This window comes from Phoenix dactylifera, unplaced genomic scaffold, assembly GCF_009389715.1.
Source record: "Phoenix dactylifera cultivar Barhee BC4 unplaced genomic scaffold, palm_55x_up_171113_PBpolish2nd_filt_p 000643F, whole genome shotgun sequence".
NCBI classification, from domain to species: Eukaryota; Viridiplantae; Streptophyta; class Magnoliopsida; order Arecales; family Arecaceae; genus Phoenix; species Phoenix dactylifera.
In genome coordinates, this window is record NW_024068034.1 from 135623 (window position 1) to 152296 (window position 16674).

Sequence of the window (16674 nt, forward strand, 5' to 3'; positions counted from 1 at the left end):
AACAAGGCTTTGAGTAGTGACATGAACGATGCCTTCAAGGATGAAAAGCAGACTAAACCTAACCTCACATGCAGCTTGATAGTTGCATAAAATCCTCCGAGTAAGTAGTTTGTTCGCGTCGATCATTAATAGCTCTCATGTTAGATTCTTCTAATAGTCTATACATTGATTTAGAATACAAAGAAATTTACTATGATATGTGAATGCACAGTTTGATTATGAAGTAATGATGATCTCCCATGTGCTGAACTTACTAATAAGCTCCGTGAAGTATAATTCAATCAAGGCTGACCATACCTACCCAGAAGAACATAGATTAATCCGAGAAATGTAGGAGATGTGTCTTCCATGCTATAAAGTGCACGATCGCACCCATGACATACATATGGTGGAATGGGGCGCAACTCAACTAAGCTAAAAAAGCGATAGTGGATCATGAGCTTAGAAGAATAAACTATCCAATTAGGTTCATATGAACGGGATCCTCTATAGTGCAGCTTTTATACTACAGAGTGCGGTGCCTTCGTAGATAGCTGTGAGGATCCATGGGGGTGTGTTCATTCCCATATCAGTTACGTACTAGATAGATATATAAGATTAAAAAATTAAAATAATACATTAATTCTAACTAGCCTATTTAGATGAGGTTTTGAGTCGTTATAAATAGTATCAGAGTAGATTTGGGTCATAACCTATGCTTATGATTATATTTGAGTGGATTTCGATCCTTAGTCTGGAAAGGATGCCAGTGCTTAAATGATTATGTTCCTTTGCTAGAAATTAAGACTATCCAGAAGCTACACTTAAATGGGAGGATGCGAGCGTAAAGGATCACTAGGTATGCAAATATAGGAACTCTTCATAATAGTCTTTCAAGCGAAGGTAACATAGTACATTCAAACATAGTGCTTCTTTTTTTTATGAGTAGGCTAGGATTGATTCCACGGCAACCAAGCTAATGAAAGAACTAATGACTTCAGATGTTACCTATAAGCATATATTTACCCACGCAAAGTGCACTGGTCAACGTTATGTTTCTCATTCGAGTTTAAGATTGGTTTTGTTGAGGGAATGCAAGTCCCCCCGAGTACATGAGAACCTTGCCGGTACGGAGCAGGATGACGGCCGATCTCGGGCGACCGAACTTGATGCCCGACTTCAGAACGCCCGACCTCGGAAGTCCGACCTCGTCGCCCACCTACCACGGTTGCGCCCTTCCGAAGTCCGGTCAGGAGCCATGCCCTGCCACCGCCTCCAGCATTTAATGCGCACGATCTCTGCAAACCCCCTACTCACTCAACAATTAATACATATCTCCGATTCACTCAACAATTAATACATATCTCCGATTCACTCAATAATTAATGCGCGTGGCTCCGGTTATCTACGGATCGTTAGCTCTCCACGGCAAATCAGCTCAGCAGCGTTCGGTCAGCCGTGACAACTCTATGATCCCGGCCTTACCTCCGACATCAAGATATTAATTCATCCGATCGCGCACCGACTCAAGTAACGTGCTAAGTCGTACGGCGACCTCGCCCCATCACATCACAGGAAATCCGACCCCCCTATAAGAATAGGACCCCTCCTTTTCAGAGGGGGGGAGAGAGAAAAAAAGGCCCAGCATAATATATCTTCCTCCTCTCCCCTTCTCCAAGATTAAGCCCCCCTCTGACTTGAGCATCGGAGGGCCGGCGCCAGAAACCTCGGCCACCGGTTTTCTTTTGCAGGCCCCCTACGGAGGACGCCGCTCGCCGATGGATCGCCACCCGCCAGCGTTCGCCGGAGCTCCACCTCCTCAGCCGACGGCCGCCCCCGGGTCCAATTTCCAGCAACAGTTGGCGCTAGAGGAAGGGCCCCGAGTCGCGGTCATGAAGTTCAGAAGTAAGGGAGCCTCCAACGCTTCCCGACGTCTCCCGCAGAGCCCTGGACACTCTGTCCAGAATTTGCTTTTTCCGGCTGATCCGGTTCCTCAAGTTCAGCCGGAACAGTTCAACGCCCTGGTGCAGCAAGTCCAGGCCTTGGCCGCCGCCGTCCAAGGTCTGCGGCGTGAGGAAGCCTTACCTACGCTCCCCCCGCAGGCCCAGATACCGTCGGTGCTTCCTCCGAACGGCCCGATTCTCCAAGGCCAGAACCTTCATGGCTCTTCCAGGGCCAACAACGAAAAGCGAGTGTCCCCCCAGAGAGAGCTGCCGGGGGAAAGTCTAGACAGAAGACCTCAGCTCTCCGAAGCCGAGTCGGCCCCGGACCGCCGTGAGCCGGAGCAAACTACGGTGACAATTTTCCGGGTTGGGGAGCTCGACAGAAAAGTCGAGAACCTGAAGCGCTCCACAGCAGGAAGGCAAGGCATGAGGGGGATTTTGAATTTACCACCAAGTCCCCCTTTTCCCGCCAAATCGAGGACGAGCCGGTCCCCCTGAGGTTCAAGGTGCCTCAAGTGGAGCCCTACAGCGGAACCACCGATCCCTTTGACCATTTGGAAAGCTACCGAGCTCTTATGGCACTGCAAGGGTCCTCGGAGGCCGTGCTATGCAAGGCCTTCCCAGTGACCCTCCGAGGGACAGCTCGGCTTTGGTTTTCCGGGCTAAAGTCGAGCACGGTATCCTCTTTCGAGCAGCTCGGCAGGCAGTTCGCCACCAACTTTGCTGCCAGCCGGCACCAGCGGCGGACATCGGACTCCCTCCTAGATATCAAGCAAAAGGAGGGGGAATTTCTTAAGGAGTATCTTGACCGCTTCACCGCCGCCACGTGGGAAGTTCACGAGCTTGACCAGTCGATAGCCATGTCGGCACTAAAAACTGGGGCTCGTTCCTATAGATTCCTCTTCTCTATCGAGAAGAACTTCCTCGTCGACTTCACCGAGATGTTGGCCCGAGCTTGAAAGTATGCTAAGGCCGAGGAGGCTATTGCCTCCAGGCGGGGTACAACCGAACAAGCTTCAAAGAAGCAGAAGAAACACCACGAGGAGCGCGGCCGTCAAAGAAGCCGGTCCCCCTGCCGGGAGAAGAACCTTCTCCGGCTGAGAAGCCCATCTCGACAGCGGGGACAGCTTCGACAGAGGTCCCCGCCTCAGCCAAGGTCCCCACTACGACCTCGGATGCACCCGGGGAGGTACGAAAACTACACTCCTATCAACGCGCCCCGAGCCGAGATTCTGATGGAGATTGAAGGTCGGGACTTTTTCCGACCTCCGCCTCCTATGCGGGATACAGGAGTTCCCTGCAATCCCAGAAAGTATTGCCGCTTCCATCGAGACCACGGGCACGACACGTAGGATTGTTTTCAGCTCCGAGACGAGATTGAGGCGCTTATTCGCCGCGGAGTACTCAATCAGTTCGTAAGGAACCGATGTGAGGAAAGAAGGCCAGTGTAAAACGCCGCACCGTCCGAAAATCCGAATAACAACAGGCCTATCGCTGGCACCATCAATGTAATTAGAGGAACCTCGGCTGGAGATTCAGCCCAAGAAGGAATCCCCCCAAAGCGCCTGCGCACTTCTGAAGCCATCTCGTTCTCGGATGAGGATTTAGAAGGGGTTGAGACCCCTCACGATGACGCTGTGGTCATCTCCATGATTATAAATAAATTTGATGTAAAACGTGTCTTAGTTGACAATGGAAGCTCAACTAATGTTCTGTACTACCACACCTACCAAAAAATGGGGTCAACGGGAAGCCAGCTTCGGAATATTAATGCCCCGCTCGTTGGATTTACCGGGGACTCGGTCCCGGTCGAGGGCGAGGTCAGCTTTCTTGTTACGGTCGGCCTCGCCCCCCGAGAAAGTACTATGAGGACGGACTTTCTTGTGGTCCGCCTACCCTCAGCCTACAATGCTATCCTCGGACGACCAGGGCTAAATGCCCTCCGAGCCATGGTCTCGACCTGCCACCTACTCGTGCGATTCCCCACCAACCAAGGGGTAGGCGAGGTCCGCAGGAACCAACTGATGGCTAAACAGTGCTACATGGCGACCCGCAAAGCAAAGCAACCAACTGAAGCGTCGAGTCGGCAAGAGCTATCAGCCGAGGTGCCAACTCAAGCGATGGGCCGCATGCTGCCCATAGAGACCTTGGACGCAAGGGATGACCTCTGGAAGAAGCAAGTAGAGCCCGGTAAGCTTCTTAATCAAATTCCTTTACAAGAAAATTGCCCAGAGCTAACTATGCAGATCGGCTCCGGCCTAAGCCCCTGCGAAAGAAGGCGCCTGACCGAATTCCTCTGGGCCAACATCGACGTCTTCGCCTGGTCGCCCGCCGACATGCCGGGAATCGATCCTGATGTTATGATCCACCGACTCCAGGTGAAGCCGACTTGCAGGCCTGTAAAACAAAAGAAACGGGGCTCTGCCCCGGAACGGCAGCAAGCGGCAGCCGAGGAAGTGGATAAGCTCCTTGAGGCCGGCTTCATCCGGGAGGTCTCCTACCTAGATTGGCTTGCCAACGTGGTCCTCGTGAAGAAGGCCAACGGGAAATGGCGCATGTGTGTAGACTACACCGACCTGAACAAGGCCTGCCCGAAGGATAGTTTTCCTCTCCCCAGCATCGACCAACTCGTCGACTCCACCTCAGGACACTAGCTGCTGACCTTCATGGACGCCTTCTCAGGATACAATCAGATCCGAATGGCGCTCGAAGATGAGGAGAAGACGGCCTTCATCACCAACAAGGGCACTTATTGTTACAAAGTAATGCCATTCGGACTGAAGAATGTAGGAGCCACATACCAAAGGCTGGTCAGCCAAATCTTTGGAGATCAGATCGGCCGAAATATGGAAGTCTACGTGGATGACATGCTGGTAAAGAGCCGAGCGGCGGAGCACCATGTAGCTGACCTCAATGAGACATTCTCCAAGCTCAGGAAATACCAAATGAAGCTCAACCCGGCGAAGTGCGCGTTCGGAGTCACCTCGGGTAAATTTCTGGGCTTCATAGTGACCCAGCGTGGAGTTGAAGCCAACCCTGAGAAGATCCGAGCGCTGCAAGAGATGATACCTCCAAGGACGGTTAAGGAGGTCCAGCGGCTCACTGGGCGGGTCGCAGCCTTAGGGAGGTTTGTCTCCAGGTCGGCCGAGCACTGCCTTCCATTCTTCAAGATCCTAAAGCGGCCAAAGAACTTCCTGTGGTCGGAGGAATGCCAGCGGGCCTTTGAAGAGCTCAGGTGCCTCCTGGCCTCCCCCCGCTGCTTACTAAGCCTCGGCAGGGCGAGGTTCTTTATTTGTATCTGGCCGTCTCTCCGGTCGCAGTAAGCTCGGTCCTGGTCCGGGAAGAGGACAAGCTCCAGAAGCCAGTTTACTATACTAGCCGGGTTCTCAGGGATCCTGAGACCCGATATTCTAAGCTTGAGAAGACAATTTTTGCCCTGATCATTTCAGCTCGGAGACTCCAGCCCTATTTTCAAGCACATACCATAGCCATACTGACCGACCAGCCTATGAAGCAAATACTGCAAAGGTCGGATCGTGCCGGAAGGATTGCCAAATGGGCGGTTGAGCTCGGAGAGTTCGACCTTGAATATCGGCCCAGGTCAGCTATTAAAGCCCAAGTACTCGCCGATTTCATCGTGGAGTGCACCCTGCCAGACGATCCCGAGCTGCCACTCGCACCCACAGAGAAGACCCCGAGGCTGCCATGGGTCCTACATGCGGATGGCTCCTCGACCTCGAGGGGTAGCGAAGCGGGACTCATCCTCACCAGCCCGGATGGGGTGGTGGCTGAGCAGGCCCTACGCCTCGAGTTCCCAGCCTCAAATAATGAGGCAGAGTACGAAGCGCTCATTGCCGGACTCAAGTTGGCAAAGGAGCTGAAGGTAGAAGACCTAAAGGCCTTCAGTGACTCCCAACTAATAGTGAGCCAGGTCCAGGGGGATTTCGAAGCAAAGGAGCCATCAATGCAGAAATATCTTCAAAAAGTGCGGGAACTTACATCCGCCCTAGGCTCCTTCAGCATCCAGCATATCCCCAGAACGGAGAACCTCAGGGCGGACCAACTGTCAAAGCTGGCAACCTCCCGCATGAGTGAGCTCTCCAAGGCAACGGCGCTCGAATACCTCCGAACACCCAGCACAGAGGAACCTAAATCGACCATGTGCATCAACATCGAGCCAAGCTGGATCGACGAGTTCATCAACTACCTCCAGCACGGGACCCTCCCTCACGACGAGCTGGAGGCTCGCCGGATCAGGCGTCAAGCTCCCCGGTACGTGCTATATGAGGATTGGCTCTATCGCCGGTCATTTACTTCTCCCCTCCTTAAATGTCTCCGCCCTTCGGAGGCAGACTATGCTCTACGAGAGGTCCATGAAGAGATTTGTGGAGACCACCTGGGAGGCCGAGCACTCGCGCATAAGATCCTGCGCCAAGGTTATTTTTGGCCCACACTTCAGAAAGACGCAACGGACTTCGTCCGGAGGTGTGATCGGTGTCAACGGAATGCCAATATCCAGCGCCGACCTTCGGCCCCGCTGACCTCGATTATCGCCCCCTGGCCATTTGCCCAATGGGGGATTGACATCCTGGGGCCCTTTCCCCTAGCCACTGGGCAAAGAAGATTCCTGGTCGTCTCCATCGACTACTTTACCAAATGGGTCGAAGCCGAACCTGTAGCCCGGATCACCGAGCAAAAGATGCGGGACTTTGTTTGGAAATCCATAATCTGCAGATTCGGACTCCCCCGTATCCTTATATCTGACAACGGCCGTCAGTTCGACAACATCCACTTCAGAGAATTTTGCTCCGAACTCGGCATTGACCACCGCTTCACCTCGGTCGCCCATCCCCAGACAAACGGAGAAACTGAGATAACAAATCATACCATTTTGCAGGGGCTCAAGGCTACGCTTGATCGGTTCAAAGGACAGTGGGTCGAGGACCTGTACAACGTCCTCTGGGCTTACCGGACTACGTTCCGATTACCCACTAGCGAGACTCCCTTCAACCTGGCATACGGGACGGAGGCTGTTATCCCGCTGGAAATCGGCCTCCCATCCTGGAGGGTGGAGCACTACGACGCCGACTCCAACTCTTCTCGGCTCAGGAATAACTTGGACCTCGTTGAAGAAACACGAGAGGTCGCCCGAATCCGCATAGCAAGGTACCAGCAGAAAACGGCCCAATACTACAACTCCAAAGTCAAGCCCAAGCTCTTCAAGGTAGGGGACCTCGTCCTCAGAAGAGCCGAAGCTTCTCAGCCTACCGAGCAGGGAAAGCTCGCTCCAAACTGGGAAGGACCATACCGAATCGCCCGAGTACAACGATCCGGAGCGTACAAATTGGAGTCTCTCGAAGGAACCCCTATCCCATGAAGCTGGAATTCCGAGAACCTACGGATGTATTATCAATAAAACCCTAAGGGGCCCCTGGTGATTAGGAACATGAATCCCGTCTCCTCCTTACAATGATTTACCTCCTCTCAATGGTTATTTTATGACACTCCTAATATTGGGATGTTTGTGATCCTCAGATACCTCGACTTAGTTCGGGATGCCCCGTGTGTCGACCGTAGAGTCCCAAACTCCCTCGACCTCGGAAAGCGCCACTAGGTCGACGATGAGCCCAAGCTCCCTCGGCCTTATGCTCGAGACCCCGACTAAGTTCGGGATGCCCCGTGTGTCGACCGTAGAGTCCCAAACTTTCTCGACCTCGGAAAGCATCGCGGGTCGACGGTGCGTTCCCAGACCCCTCGACCTCGCGCATGATCCCTCAACTGAGGTCGGGATGCCCCGAGAGTCGACCGTAGAGTCCCAAACTCCCTCGACCTCGAAAAGTGTTGCGGGTCGACAGTGCGGTCCTAGACCCCTCGATCTCGTGTATGATCCCTCAACCAAGGTTGAGATGCCCCGAGTGTCGACCGTAGAGATCCAAACTCCCTCGACCTTGGAAAGCGACGCCAAGTTGATAGCGAGCCCAAGCTCCCTCGACTTCGCGCTCGATACCTCGACCAAGGTCGGGATGCCCCGTGTGTCGACCGTAGAGTTCCAAACTCCCTCGACCTCGGAAAGTACCGCTAGGCCGATGGCGAGCTTAAACTTTCTTAACCTAATGAGACCGGGGATAGTGCCTTGACGGTCCTCCGAAATATTCGACAGCGACAACGGAACAACGTTCGCGAAAACCTTCGACAGCAACAACGGAACAACGTTCGCGAAAACCTTCGACAGCAACAACGGAACAACGTTCGCGAAAACCTTCGACAGCAACAACGGAACAACGTTCGCAAAAACCTTCAACAACAGCAATGCCTCCTGGTTCGATTGGTACTCCTGGAACAGACCCCAAGCTAAAGGGCGACTCCGGAGGCCGGCCATGAAACAAAACGACCTACTCCACTATGAAGCGCTCGATCTCGGAGGTGCAAGAGGTACGTCCCACTTTGTTATATTCATCTACCTATGTATTGCCAGCGAAATCCCGATTGAGATCGGGACCTCATCCCAGCCAAGGCCGGGTCGCCCCTCCGAATTGATCCAAGACCGAGATTCCACCGATCTCATGTATGCTCCATACTGATAATTCCCATGACAATTCATACAAACCTTTCTGCATAAGGGCTCGATTCAGCCCCCATGCGTTGAGATATCGACGTTAACCCGCGGAAACGACCTCGACCACATGTGCGCTGATCGAGCTCAAGAGGGCCAAGGCACTCTCTATAGGTTTCGACTCTGCTCGCCAGAACCTCGGCTGAGCCCGAGGCCAACAACCACGAAAGCCCCGACGGCAGTTCATGATCCCCTTTTTGGGATCAACCCTAACATTTTTATGGACCTATGCTCGAAAAAGCCGAACTCAAAAGTTTGGCCAAATACCCCAGTAGAGACCCATGCAAGTCTAACAATACCCCTTTTGGGGGTCCGAGGCCCGAGCCTGGTGCCTTGGAAATCCAGAAGCCAAACCCGGCGACCCCTGCAAGCTTCAAATCCGAGCTCCAAGACTTTGTGAATCTTCCTAGAGTCCGAGCTCGGAGTCCCCCTAATCAGCGTAACCAGAACTCGAATACTTGAACAAGTCGGAGGAAAGAAAAGCAAAACACATAGCCACAAAACATGTTTTCATTAATAAGCAGCCCAAAGGCTAGGATACAAAATTTAGGGTCGGTAGAACAATAAGTTGAACACCGACCTCACTTACAACTAAAGAAAACAAATGAAGAAGAGAAAAAGAATCTAAATCCTAAGGGGCGGCAGTCGCGCCGACGTCACTCTCGGGGTCATCTATGGCGATGACCTGAGGGCCTTCAGCGGACGCGGGCTTGGGGTCTGCAACAGGGACCTCGGTGGGTGCCTCGGGAGCGTCTTCGGTGATTCCACCGCGGGGAGCCTCCATCACCGCCGGCGCGGCGGCGTCCGCCTCGGCCTCGGCAAACTCCTCCTCGGACGCAAGGGCTGCAGGAACGTCGTCATCAGAGTCGGCGTCCAACCTCATCCTCGGACGGATCGTTGAGAGATCGAGCTGGGGGCAAAACTGAGCCATCTGCCTCCAAAAATTATCGAAGCCGCGGAGAAACCCATCCACGGTCTCCTCCTCCAGCATGTCGCGGAATTCTTCTGAGTCCTTGAAGAAGTCCACGGCATGCTCGGCTCGCTCGAGCGCCCTCCTTTTCCGGGCCTCAAGCTGCTCGATCTTCAAGCACAAGACCTCGCCTTCATATTTTAGGCCCGCAACTTCAGATCGAGCCTCCATCAGGCGCGCCTCCGAAGCGCGCAGGGCCGACGTCACTGGGGCATAACAACATTTAAAGGAAAACGGACGGATGCAGTGGTAGCGGGTCAGGCTTACGATAGCCTTGGTTGGGATCGTCGCCTTATATCTGTGGCCCAGGTTCCTGATTCCGCTGGTTGTGAGGCAATATGCTGGGTAAGAAGCCCAGAGAGTGAGCAGCCCTCTCCTCCTCGAGCTCCTCGACAATGGCCAGTCGCCCAGCCTCCGTTGCCTCCCTCCATGCTTCGGCCTCTGCTAGCGCAACCTCTAACTCGGCGACCCTCTTTTTTGCCGGCTCCAGTTGCTGGCTAAGTCGTCGAGTCTTTTCCTGACATCCTTGGGCAATGAATACCAGGGTGTCGACCTCGTGAACATGCTGCAAAAAAAAAAAAAGAAGAGAGAAAGCAATCATAAGTAAAGGATATATATACACTAGTAGCCGAAGGAAAATTCAGAGAATGGCTTACCCGAACAGTATTGCAGTAAGTACTGTCGACAATTTCTTCCAGTGACAAGTTCCGGAACTCGGCCCGGTCCGCCGGAAGCATGGCGCGCCAAAACACCGCGCGCGCAACGTTGGCGTCATGAAAGGCCGAGCTCCCCTCGAGGAGTGGGGACCCCGGCTCGGCCGACTCTCCCCTTGGGCCCCGCGAAGTGCTCGGCCCGCCCGAAATTGGAGCCTCGGGGCCCTGCTCGGCTCGGGCTCCGAGCGCTGCAACTGGATGGTCGTCCGCCCCTCCCGCTGGGAGACAGGGGCAGGGCAGGGCGGGGCCGCCGAGTCGGATGCCCTCGCGGAGCTCGAGCCCGCGTCCGCGGCGGCCGACGCTCGCCTTTGAATGGCTGCCGAGGTCCCCGCCTCCGGGCCTCCTATCCCGGCAGGAGTAGAAGTGGCAGCCGACTTGGACTTCTTCCGGGGCTGAGGAATAGCCCCGCCGGCCTCGGCCTCTCGCCTTTTCAACCGAGAGAAGAGGGATGTGTTGCTGGTCGGCATGTGAGGAATGTCTGAGACAAAGAAATCCTTTTGAGTGTTAGACCAACATCAAAAGAACGAGAGAAAGAAACGAATAAGGCGAAGACAAAACAATGTGGCTGCTCTTACCCTCGGGATGCGCCGAACTCAGGCCAATGCTCGCCAAGGCATCCTCTTTTAGGAGGTCGGTCAGATTAAAACCCTTCTCGAGGCCCCGCAGAGCGTCAAGGACCCTTTGATCGCTCGCCGAGGGCTCGGAGAGCCTGTTAAGGGCCTTCAGCCGGGGGTGCCCCCACCTCAGGTCGAATCCCCATGGCACCTCGGATGCAAGAAAGAAGAATTTTCCCTTCCACTTATAAATAGAGGAAGGGGCACCTTGGAAAAGTGACATACCGCCCCGAAAGGCGAAGTATAGCCACTCTCCATCCGTCGGATTTGTCTTCAACAAGAAACACCGGCGGAAAACTCTCACCAAAGTCGGAATCCCGTGCGCAAGGCAAAGGGACAAAAATCCGACTATGGTCCTCCATGAGTTCGGGGCGAGCTGTGCTGGGACGAGTTGGTACTCCACCAGCAAGCTGTTCAGAACTCGTGAAGGGGGAACCGCAAGCCGGCTCAGAGTGACTCGAGATGAATCCTGATCCGACCTGGGGGCGGCCGCGTCACCCTGTCCTCCCGCCCCGCAGTTTCGAGACCAAACCCAGGTCGGAAAAAGAACCGGGTACGGACCAACTCCAGTTCCTCCGCCGACAAACTAGATCCAGCCTCATCCGGACCAAGACCCATTTTAGAGGAAAGAATAATGACCGAAAGACGAAGGAGATGGGGAAAGGGAGGAAAAAGGAAGACCCCCTAGCCAGCACAAGGAGAAAACCTACGGGAAGAGCCACCGGAAATCGCTCCGGGCACCGCCGGGGAGGTTCTGTTGTGACTGAAAAAGAAGACGAGGATAGAAACGGCGGAAAGGAGACAGCAACTAAGTAAGACTTCTCCTAGGGCCAGATTGGGGGGTTTATATAGACCTTTCTAACGGCTCAGATCGGTAGGGCTGGTTTCCACCCCCTGTCCGGATCACGCCACGTGTCGGCCTCGGAAGTCAAAGCATCGCATTCATTCTGGACTGATACCTCGAGTGCAGAACCGGGGCACTGTCCCATCGGATCTCGCGGCCTCATCATGGACCTGCTACACCGGATCACCTCGAAAGGCGAGCAAGTGCCGCCCCCGCTCTCCTTATTAAAGGAGCCTCGGGACGCGCGGAGCGCCGACATAATTGTAGCCTCCCAAATCCCCATTCGGCCGATGCGAGACTAAGTGCGTCCGACTTCAAGCAACTGGCCTAATTCTCAGCCCCGGACGACCGACTTGGCTTTAGGCCCCGAACGGCTGATCTAACATCCGACCCCAAGGCGTCCGGCTCAATAAATATCCTCCGCCCAGATCACACCACATGTCCACCTCGAAGATTGAGACAGCGTACTTGTTCAAGAAGGACGCCTCGAATACGGAATCAAGGCGCCGCCCCACCAGGTCCCAGGACTCCGTCATGAGCTCACCATACGAGACGGCAACGAAGGGTCGAGAGGCGCAACCCCCCGCCTCCCTTCCGTTATAAACGTTTCGGGACGCATGAGGGCGCCAGCATAATTCAACTCTCCTCGATCCCTGCCACCATAATAAAGACCACTACTTCCCACGTCCGAGCTCGCGAGCAGCTCGAACTCGGAAGTCGGGGGGTAGTGTTGAGGGAATGCAAGTCCCCCCGAGTACATGAGAACCTTGCCGATACGGAGCAGGATGACGGCCGATCTCAGGCGACCGAACTTGATGCCCGACTTCAGAACGCCCGACCTCGGAAGTCCGACCTCGTCGCCCACCTACCACGGTTGCGCCCTTCCGAAGTCCGGTCAGGGGCCATGCCCTGCCACCGCCTCCAGCATTTAATGCGCACGATCTCTGCAAACCCCCTACTCACTCAACAATTAATACATATCTCCGATTCACTCAACAATTAATACATATCTCCGATTCACTCAACAATTAATGCGCATGGCTCCGGTTATCTACGGATCGTTAGCTCTCCACGGCAAATCAGCTCAGCAGCGTTCGGTCAGCCGTGACAACTCTATGATCCCGGCCTTACCTCCGACATCAAGATATTAATTCATCCGATCGCGCACCGACTCAAGCAACGTGCTAAGTCGTACGGCGACCTCGCCCCATCACATCATAGGAAATCCGACCCTCCCTATAAGAATAGGACCCCTCCTTTTTAGAGGGGGGGAAAGAGAAAAAAAGGCCCAGCATAATATATCTTCCTCCTCTCCCCTTCTCCAAGATTAAGCCCCCCTCTGACTTGAGCATCGGAGGGCCGGCGCCGGAAACCCCGGCCACCGGTTTTCTTTTGCAGGCCCCCTACGGAGAACGCCGCTCGCCGACGGATCGCCACCCGCCAGCGTTCGCCGGAGCTCCACCTCCTCAGCCGACGGCCGCCCCCGAGTCCAATTTCCAGCAACAGATTTCCTTTAAAAAAAAATAGAAATTTAGGCTCTTAATGCTTAGAGACAACTAAAATTATGGAAAAATCCACCAAGCAAACCCCTAACATTCATTCTACCTTTCAAAATAAACTGCTGAACCAAGTTGAATCGCGCTCTAAACTCTAGCACGACTGTTACCAATAGTTTATTCACTAAGATCCGCTTGTCATTATAACTGCAATCCACGACCCTTCTAGTTAAATATCAAGTACGAGGGCATGATAATATAAGCCGCTTTATTTAAGCAATTTGATTCATTTTTATGTTATGAAACCAGCACGAAACTAGCACGATCTCCACACCAATAAGTGATGATGGCTAGTTGGATCTGTAATTTTAAAATGTCTTTCGAGCTCGATTTCCACACGATCAAATAACTTAATTTGATGGTTGAGTACATGAACTCATCCTTTTCAATATTCATGTTCAAGTTCCTCACCCCCCGCCACCTTTCCCGGTGCATGGATGAGTTGCGCTAAGTTGACGTCCATGTTTAATACCAACTGAAACGTTGGAAGCACGAGCCCTCGAGGTTACGTGATTGCTTCTAACATAAGCTAAGTCAACCCTCTCGCCGAAATGTTTAAATTTTCTTCCTCACCGAACTCCTCTCATAAAATCGTACCTCGATTATTGATACTAAAAGACTCTTCAAACCATTGAAGAAGTAAGAGAAACAAATGAAACTGCAAAGAAGATGAGCATTTCAAAGTACAAGTCTGATGATCACCAGACACTATATAAGTGCTTCAAGTTCTGTAAACTTCAGCATTAGAGTTCTATAACCTTTGCTCTGTAAGATGGCCTCAAGAACCTTTTCCATGTTCTTGCTCTCTTTGGCTCTTGTGCTTCTCTGCTTGGGCACAGCGGCAGCACAAGGCCTGCAGGTTGGGTTCTACAGCAAGACATGTCCTGATATCGAACTCATCGTTCGCCAGGAGATGACTCGAGTCATTTCGGTTGCTCCAAGTCTTGCTGGTCCTCTACTTAGGATGCATTTCCATGATTGTTTTGTAAGGGTATGTCATTAAACCTGTCATGCCAAACATTCTTGCACATCATTCAAGAGATGAAAGAAGATGTGTTCTTAATATAAATGATCGGCATGCAGGGATGTGATGGCTCAGTCCTTCTGAACTCTACTCAGAACAATGTAGCTGAGAAAGATGCACCCCCAAATCAAAGCCTCCGAGGTTTTGGGGTGATCGACCGTGTCAAGGCTAGATTGGAGAAAGCTTGTCCTATGACAGTCTCCTGTGCCGACATCGTTGCATTGGTTGCGAGGGATGCAGTGTTCTTGGTAAGAAATGCCATGTATATTTTGATGAAAAAGAAATGCCATGTATTAGTTCAATTCTACAGCTTATCTGATTGATAAATTAAGGGCCTTTCTAACCAAAAAAATTATCTGCTTCCAGACCAAAGGACCATTCTGGCCAGTACCGACAGGCCGAAGAGATGGCCGCGTATCAATTGCCCAGGAGACCAGGCAGCTTCCGCCTTCCAATTCCACCATTTCTTCACTGATATCATCTTTTGCCTCCAAGGGTCTTAGTGTCAAAGACCTAGTAGTTCTATCAGGTGCATATAATTTGATTTACTTTTTGAGAAAACAAAAGTTTGATTTACCTACAACATACAACTCTGTTGTGCTCATTGTTTGCATAACTTACGTATGCCAACTTAAGCCAATTCATCAGATACCTATATCAAATAGAGCATGGAAAATTACGTTTGATGTTATGCACAATCAAATCCTGATTCTTTGACATGCCAAAATTCAAGGAGTCCTATATTTACTCTAAAACTAAGAGTTGGAGACACTACAAAAAAAAAACAGGCATTGCTAACACTTTTTAATGTATATACCGACGCTTATCCACGTCGGTAGTTTTATTTCCAACACTTTCTAAAGTGTCGCAAAAGCGTCGGCAACGTGAGATTCAAAAATTAATTTGCCGACACTTTTTGAAGGAGTTGCTAGTTGGTGGCGCTAGTTTTGGCGCACGAACCAAATTACCAACGCTTCTATTTAGTTTCAGCATATCAAAGCCGAGAATTTCCATTTTCCTTGTAGTGAGAACATTTGGATTAGATTTGAAAGTTCTATATGAACAACCAAGGATCATAAATCTAACTGGGCTCCTTTCCAACCAGGTGGGCACACACTGGGGACCTCGCACTGCACAGCCTTTTCGAACCGCATATACAACTACACCGGCAGGGGTGACACAGACCCCAACCTTGATGGCAACTACATACCAAAGTTGAAGGCCAAGTGCGCCCCCAATGATAACACGACCCTTGTGGAGATGGATCCAGGGAGCTTCAGAACATTCGACACAAGCTACTACACCGATGTGTCAAAGAGGAGAGGGCTCTTCGAGTCTGATGCAGCTCTTCTTCAAAACAGCCAGACCAGAGCTTATGTTCTGCGTCAAGCTGGTGGTGCCTTTGGATCGGAGTTCTTCAAAGATTTCGGGGACTCCATGATTAACATGGGTAACATCCAAGTCCTTACAGGCACGCAGGGTGAGATCAGGAAGACGTGTGCTTTTGTTAACTAGCTAGCCAGGCTTGTTATTTGATCCTATGGAAGATTATTAGGATATTGGGATTGCTGCGTTATGTTTCTTTAAGAGATCCAGTGATGTGAAGATGACAGTTTCGAGTGTATTTGTATTTCTTTGATTCTTAAGCGGGTGAGTAATAATGTTTTTAGTTGCTAGTAATTTTCAATGAGTTATCGTAATGAAAGGTTTGAGATGCCACAGTTGTTCTACCATGGTCCCAAGAACAGAAATAAACACCTCGATGTCCAAATCATAATAGAACAACTTTACCGTTGCACCAAAGCATGCTCTCATGAGGCTTCTAACTTAGGAACCAATCAGGAATCATATATCTATACCAGGCTTATAAATAATATTTCCTCCCAAAACATACTGTATAAAAGACAGGTAGAAGATTAATTGAGGGACTTATGAAATTTAGGAAAAAACTTTTGTTGGACTCCATTTACTCAGTGATATTTTTAACTATTCCTCCCTTTTCCTCAAAAATATATAATTTAAACATAACGATGGTTCTATTTTTTGGATGCAAGATAATGAAGGATAGAGCACAATAAATTCTTGGAAAAGGGAGAATAGAAGATAGGTAGAAGTAACATGCATCACAGTTAGGTCAGTCAACTGAAAATTTGAGCTAATGATTTTCTCATAGACAAATTATGGAGGCAGGATAACCTACAAGCATGACAAACTAAACCCACTATAATGAATTGATGGCCCATTATCACAGTGACAATACTTAGGAGCTTTCAGTACAAGAATAGAAGCTCTTTTTTAGTCAATGTATTCTGAACCTCACATGGTTCTACTTATTATCTTCAGATCATTAATGAATTAAGTTACAACAATAATAAATATATGAGACTTGAACTGAGATGATGAAAAAAGAATATAAAA

The 16674-nt window shown here is 51.3% G+C and overlaps 1 protein-coding gene across 1 annotated transcript; it reads left to right on the forward strand.

The window, feature by feature from the left end:
* The first annotated feature begins 13954 nt into the window (after positions 1–13954).
* Positions 13955–15986, forward strand: LOC103721424 (peroxidase 1-like). Its single transcript, XM_008811623.3, has 4 exons — positions 13955–14223; positions 14316–14504; positions 14623–14785; positions 15362–15986. The coding sequence occupies exons 1-4, from the start codon at positions 14005–14007 to the stop codon at positions 15769–15771; spliced, it is 981 nt and encodes a 326-aa protein (XP_008809845.1). The 5' UTR covers positions 13955–14004; the 3' UTR covers positions 15772–15986.
* Positions 15987–16674: the final 688 nt, after the last annotated feature.

Bases quoted from the DNA above. Each gene is read 5' to 3' on its own strand.
- LOC103721424 (XM_008811623.3), top strand. From the start codon at position 14,005: ATGGCCTCAAGAACCTTTTCCATGTTCTTGCTCTCTTTGGCTCTTGTG. The intron at 14,505-14,622 runs GTAAGAAATGCC...ATCTGCTTCCAG, and splicing joins CGAGGGATGCAGTGTTCTTG to ACCAAAGGACCATTCTGGCC. The intron at 14,786-15,361 runs GTGCATATAATT...CTTTCCAACCAG, and splicing joins AGACCTAGTAGTTCTATCAG to GTGGGCACACACTGGGGACC.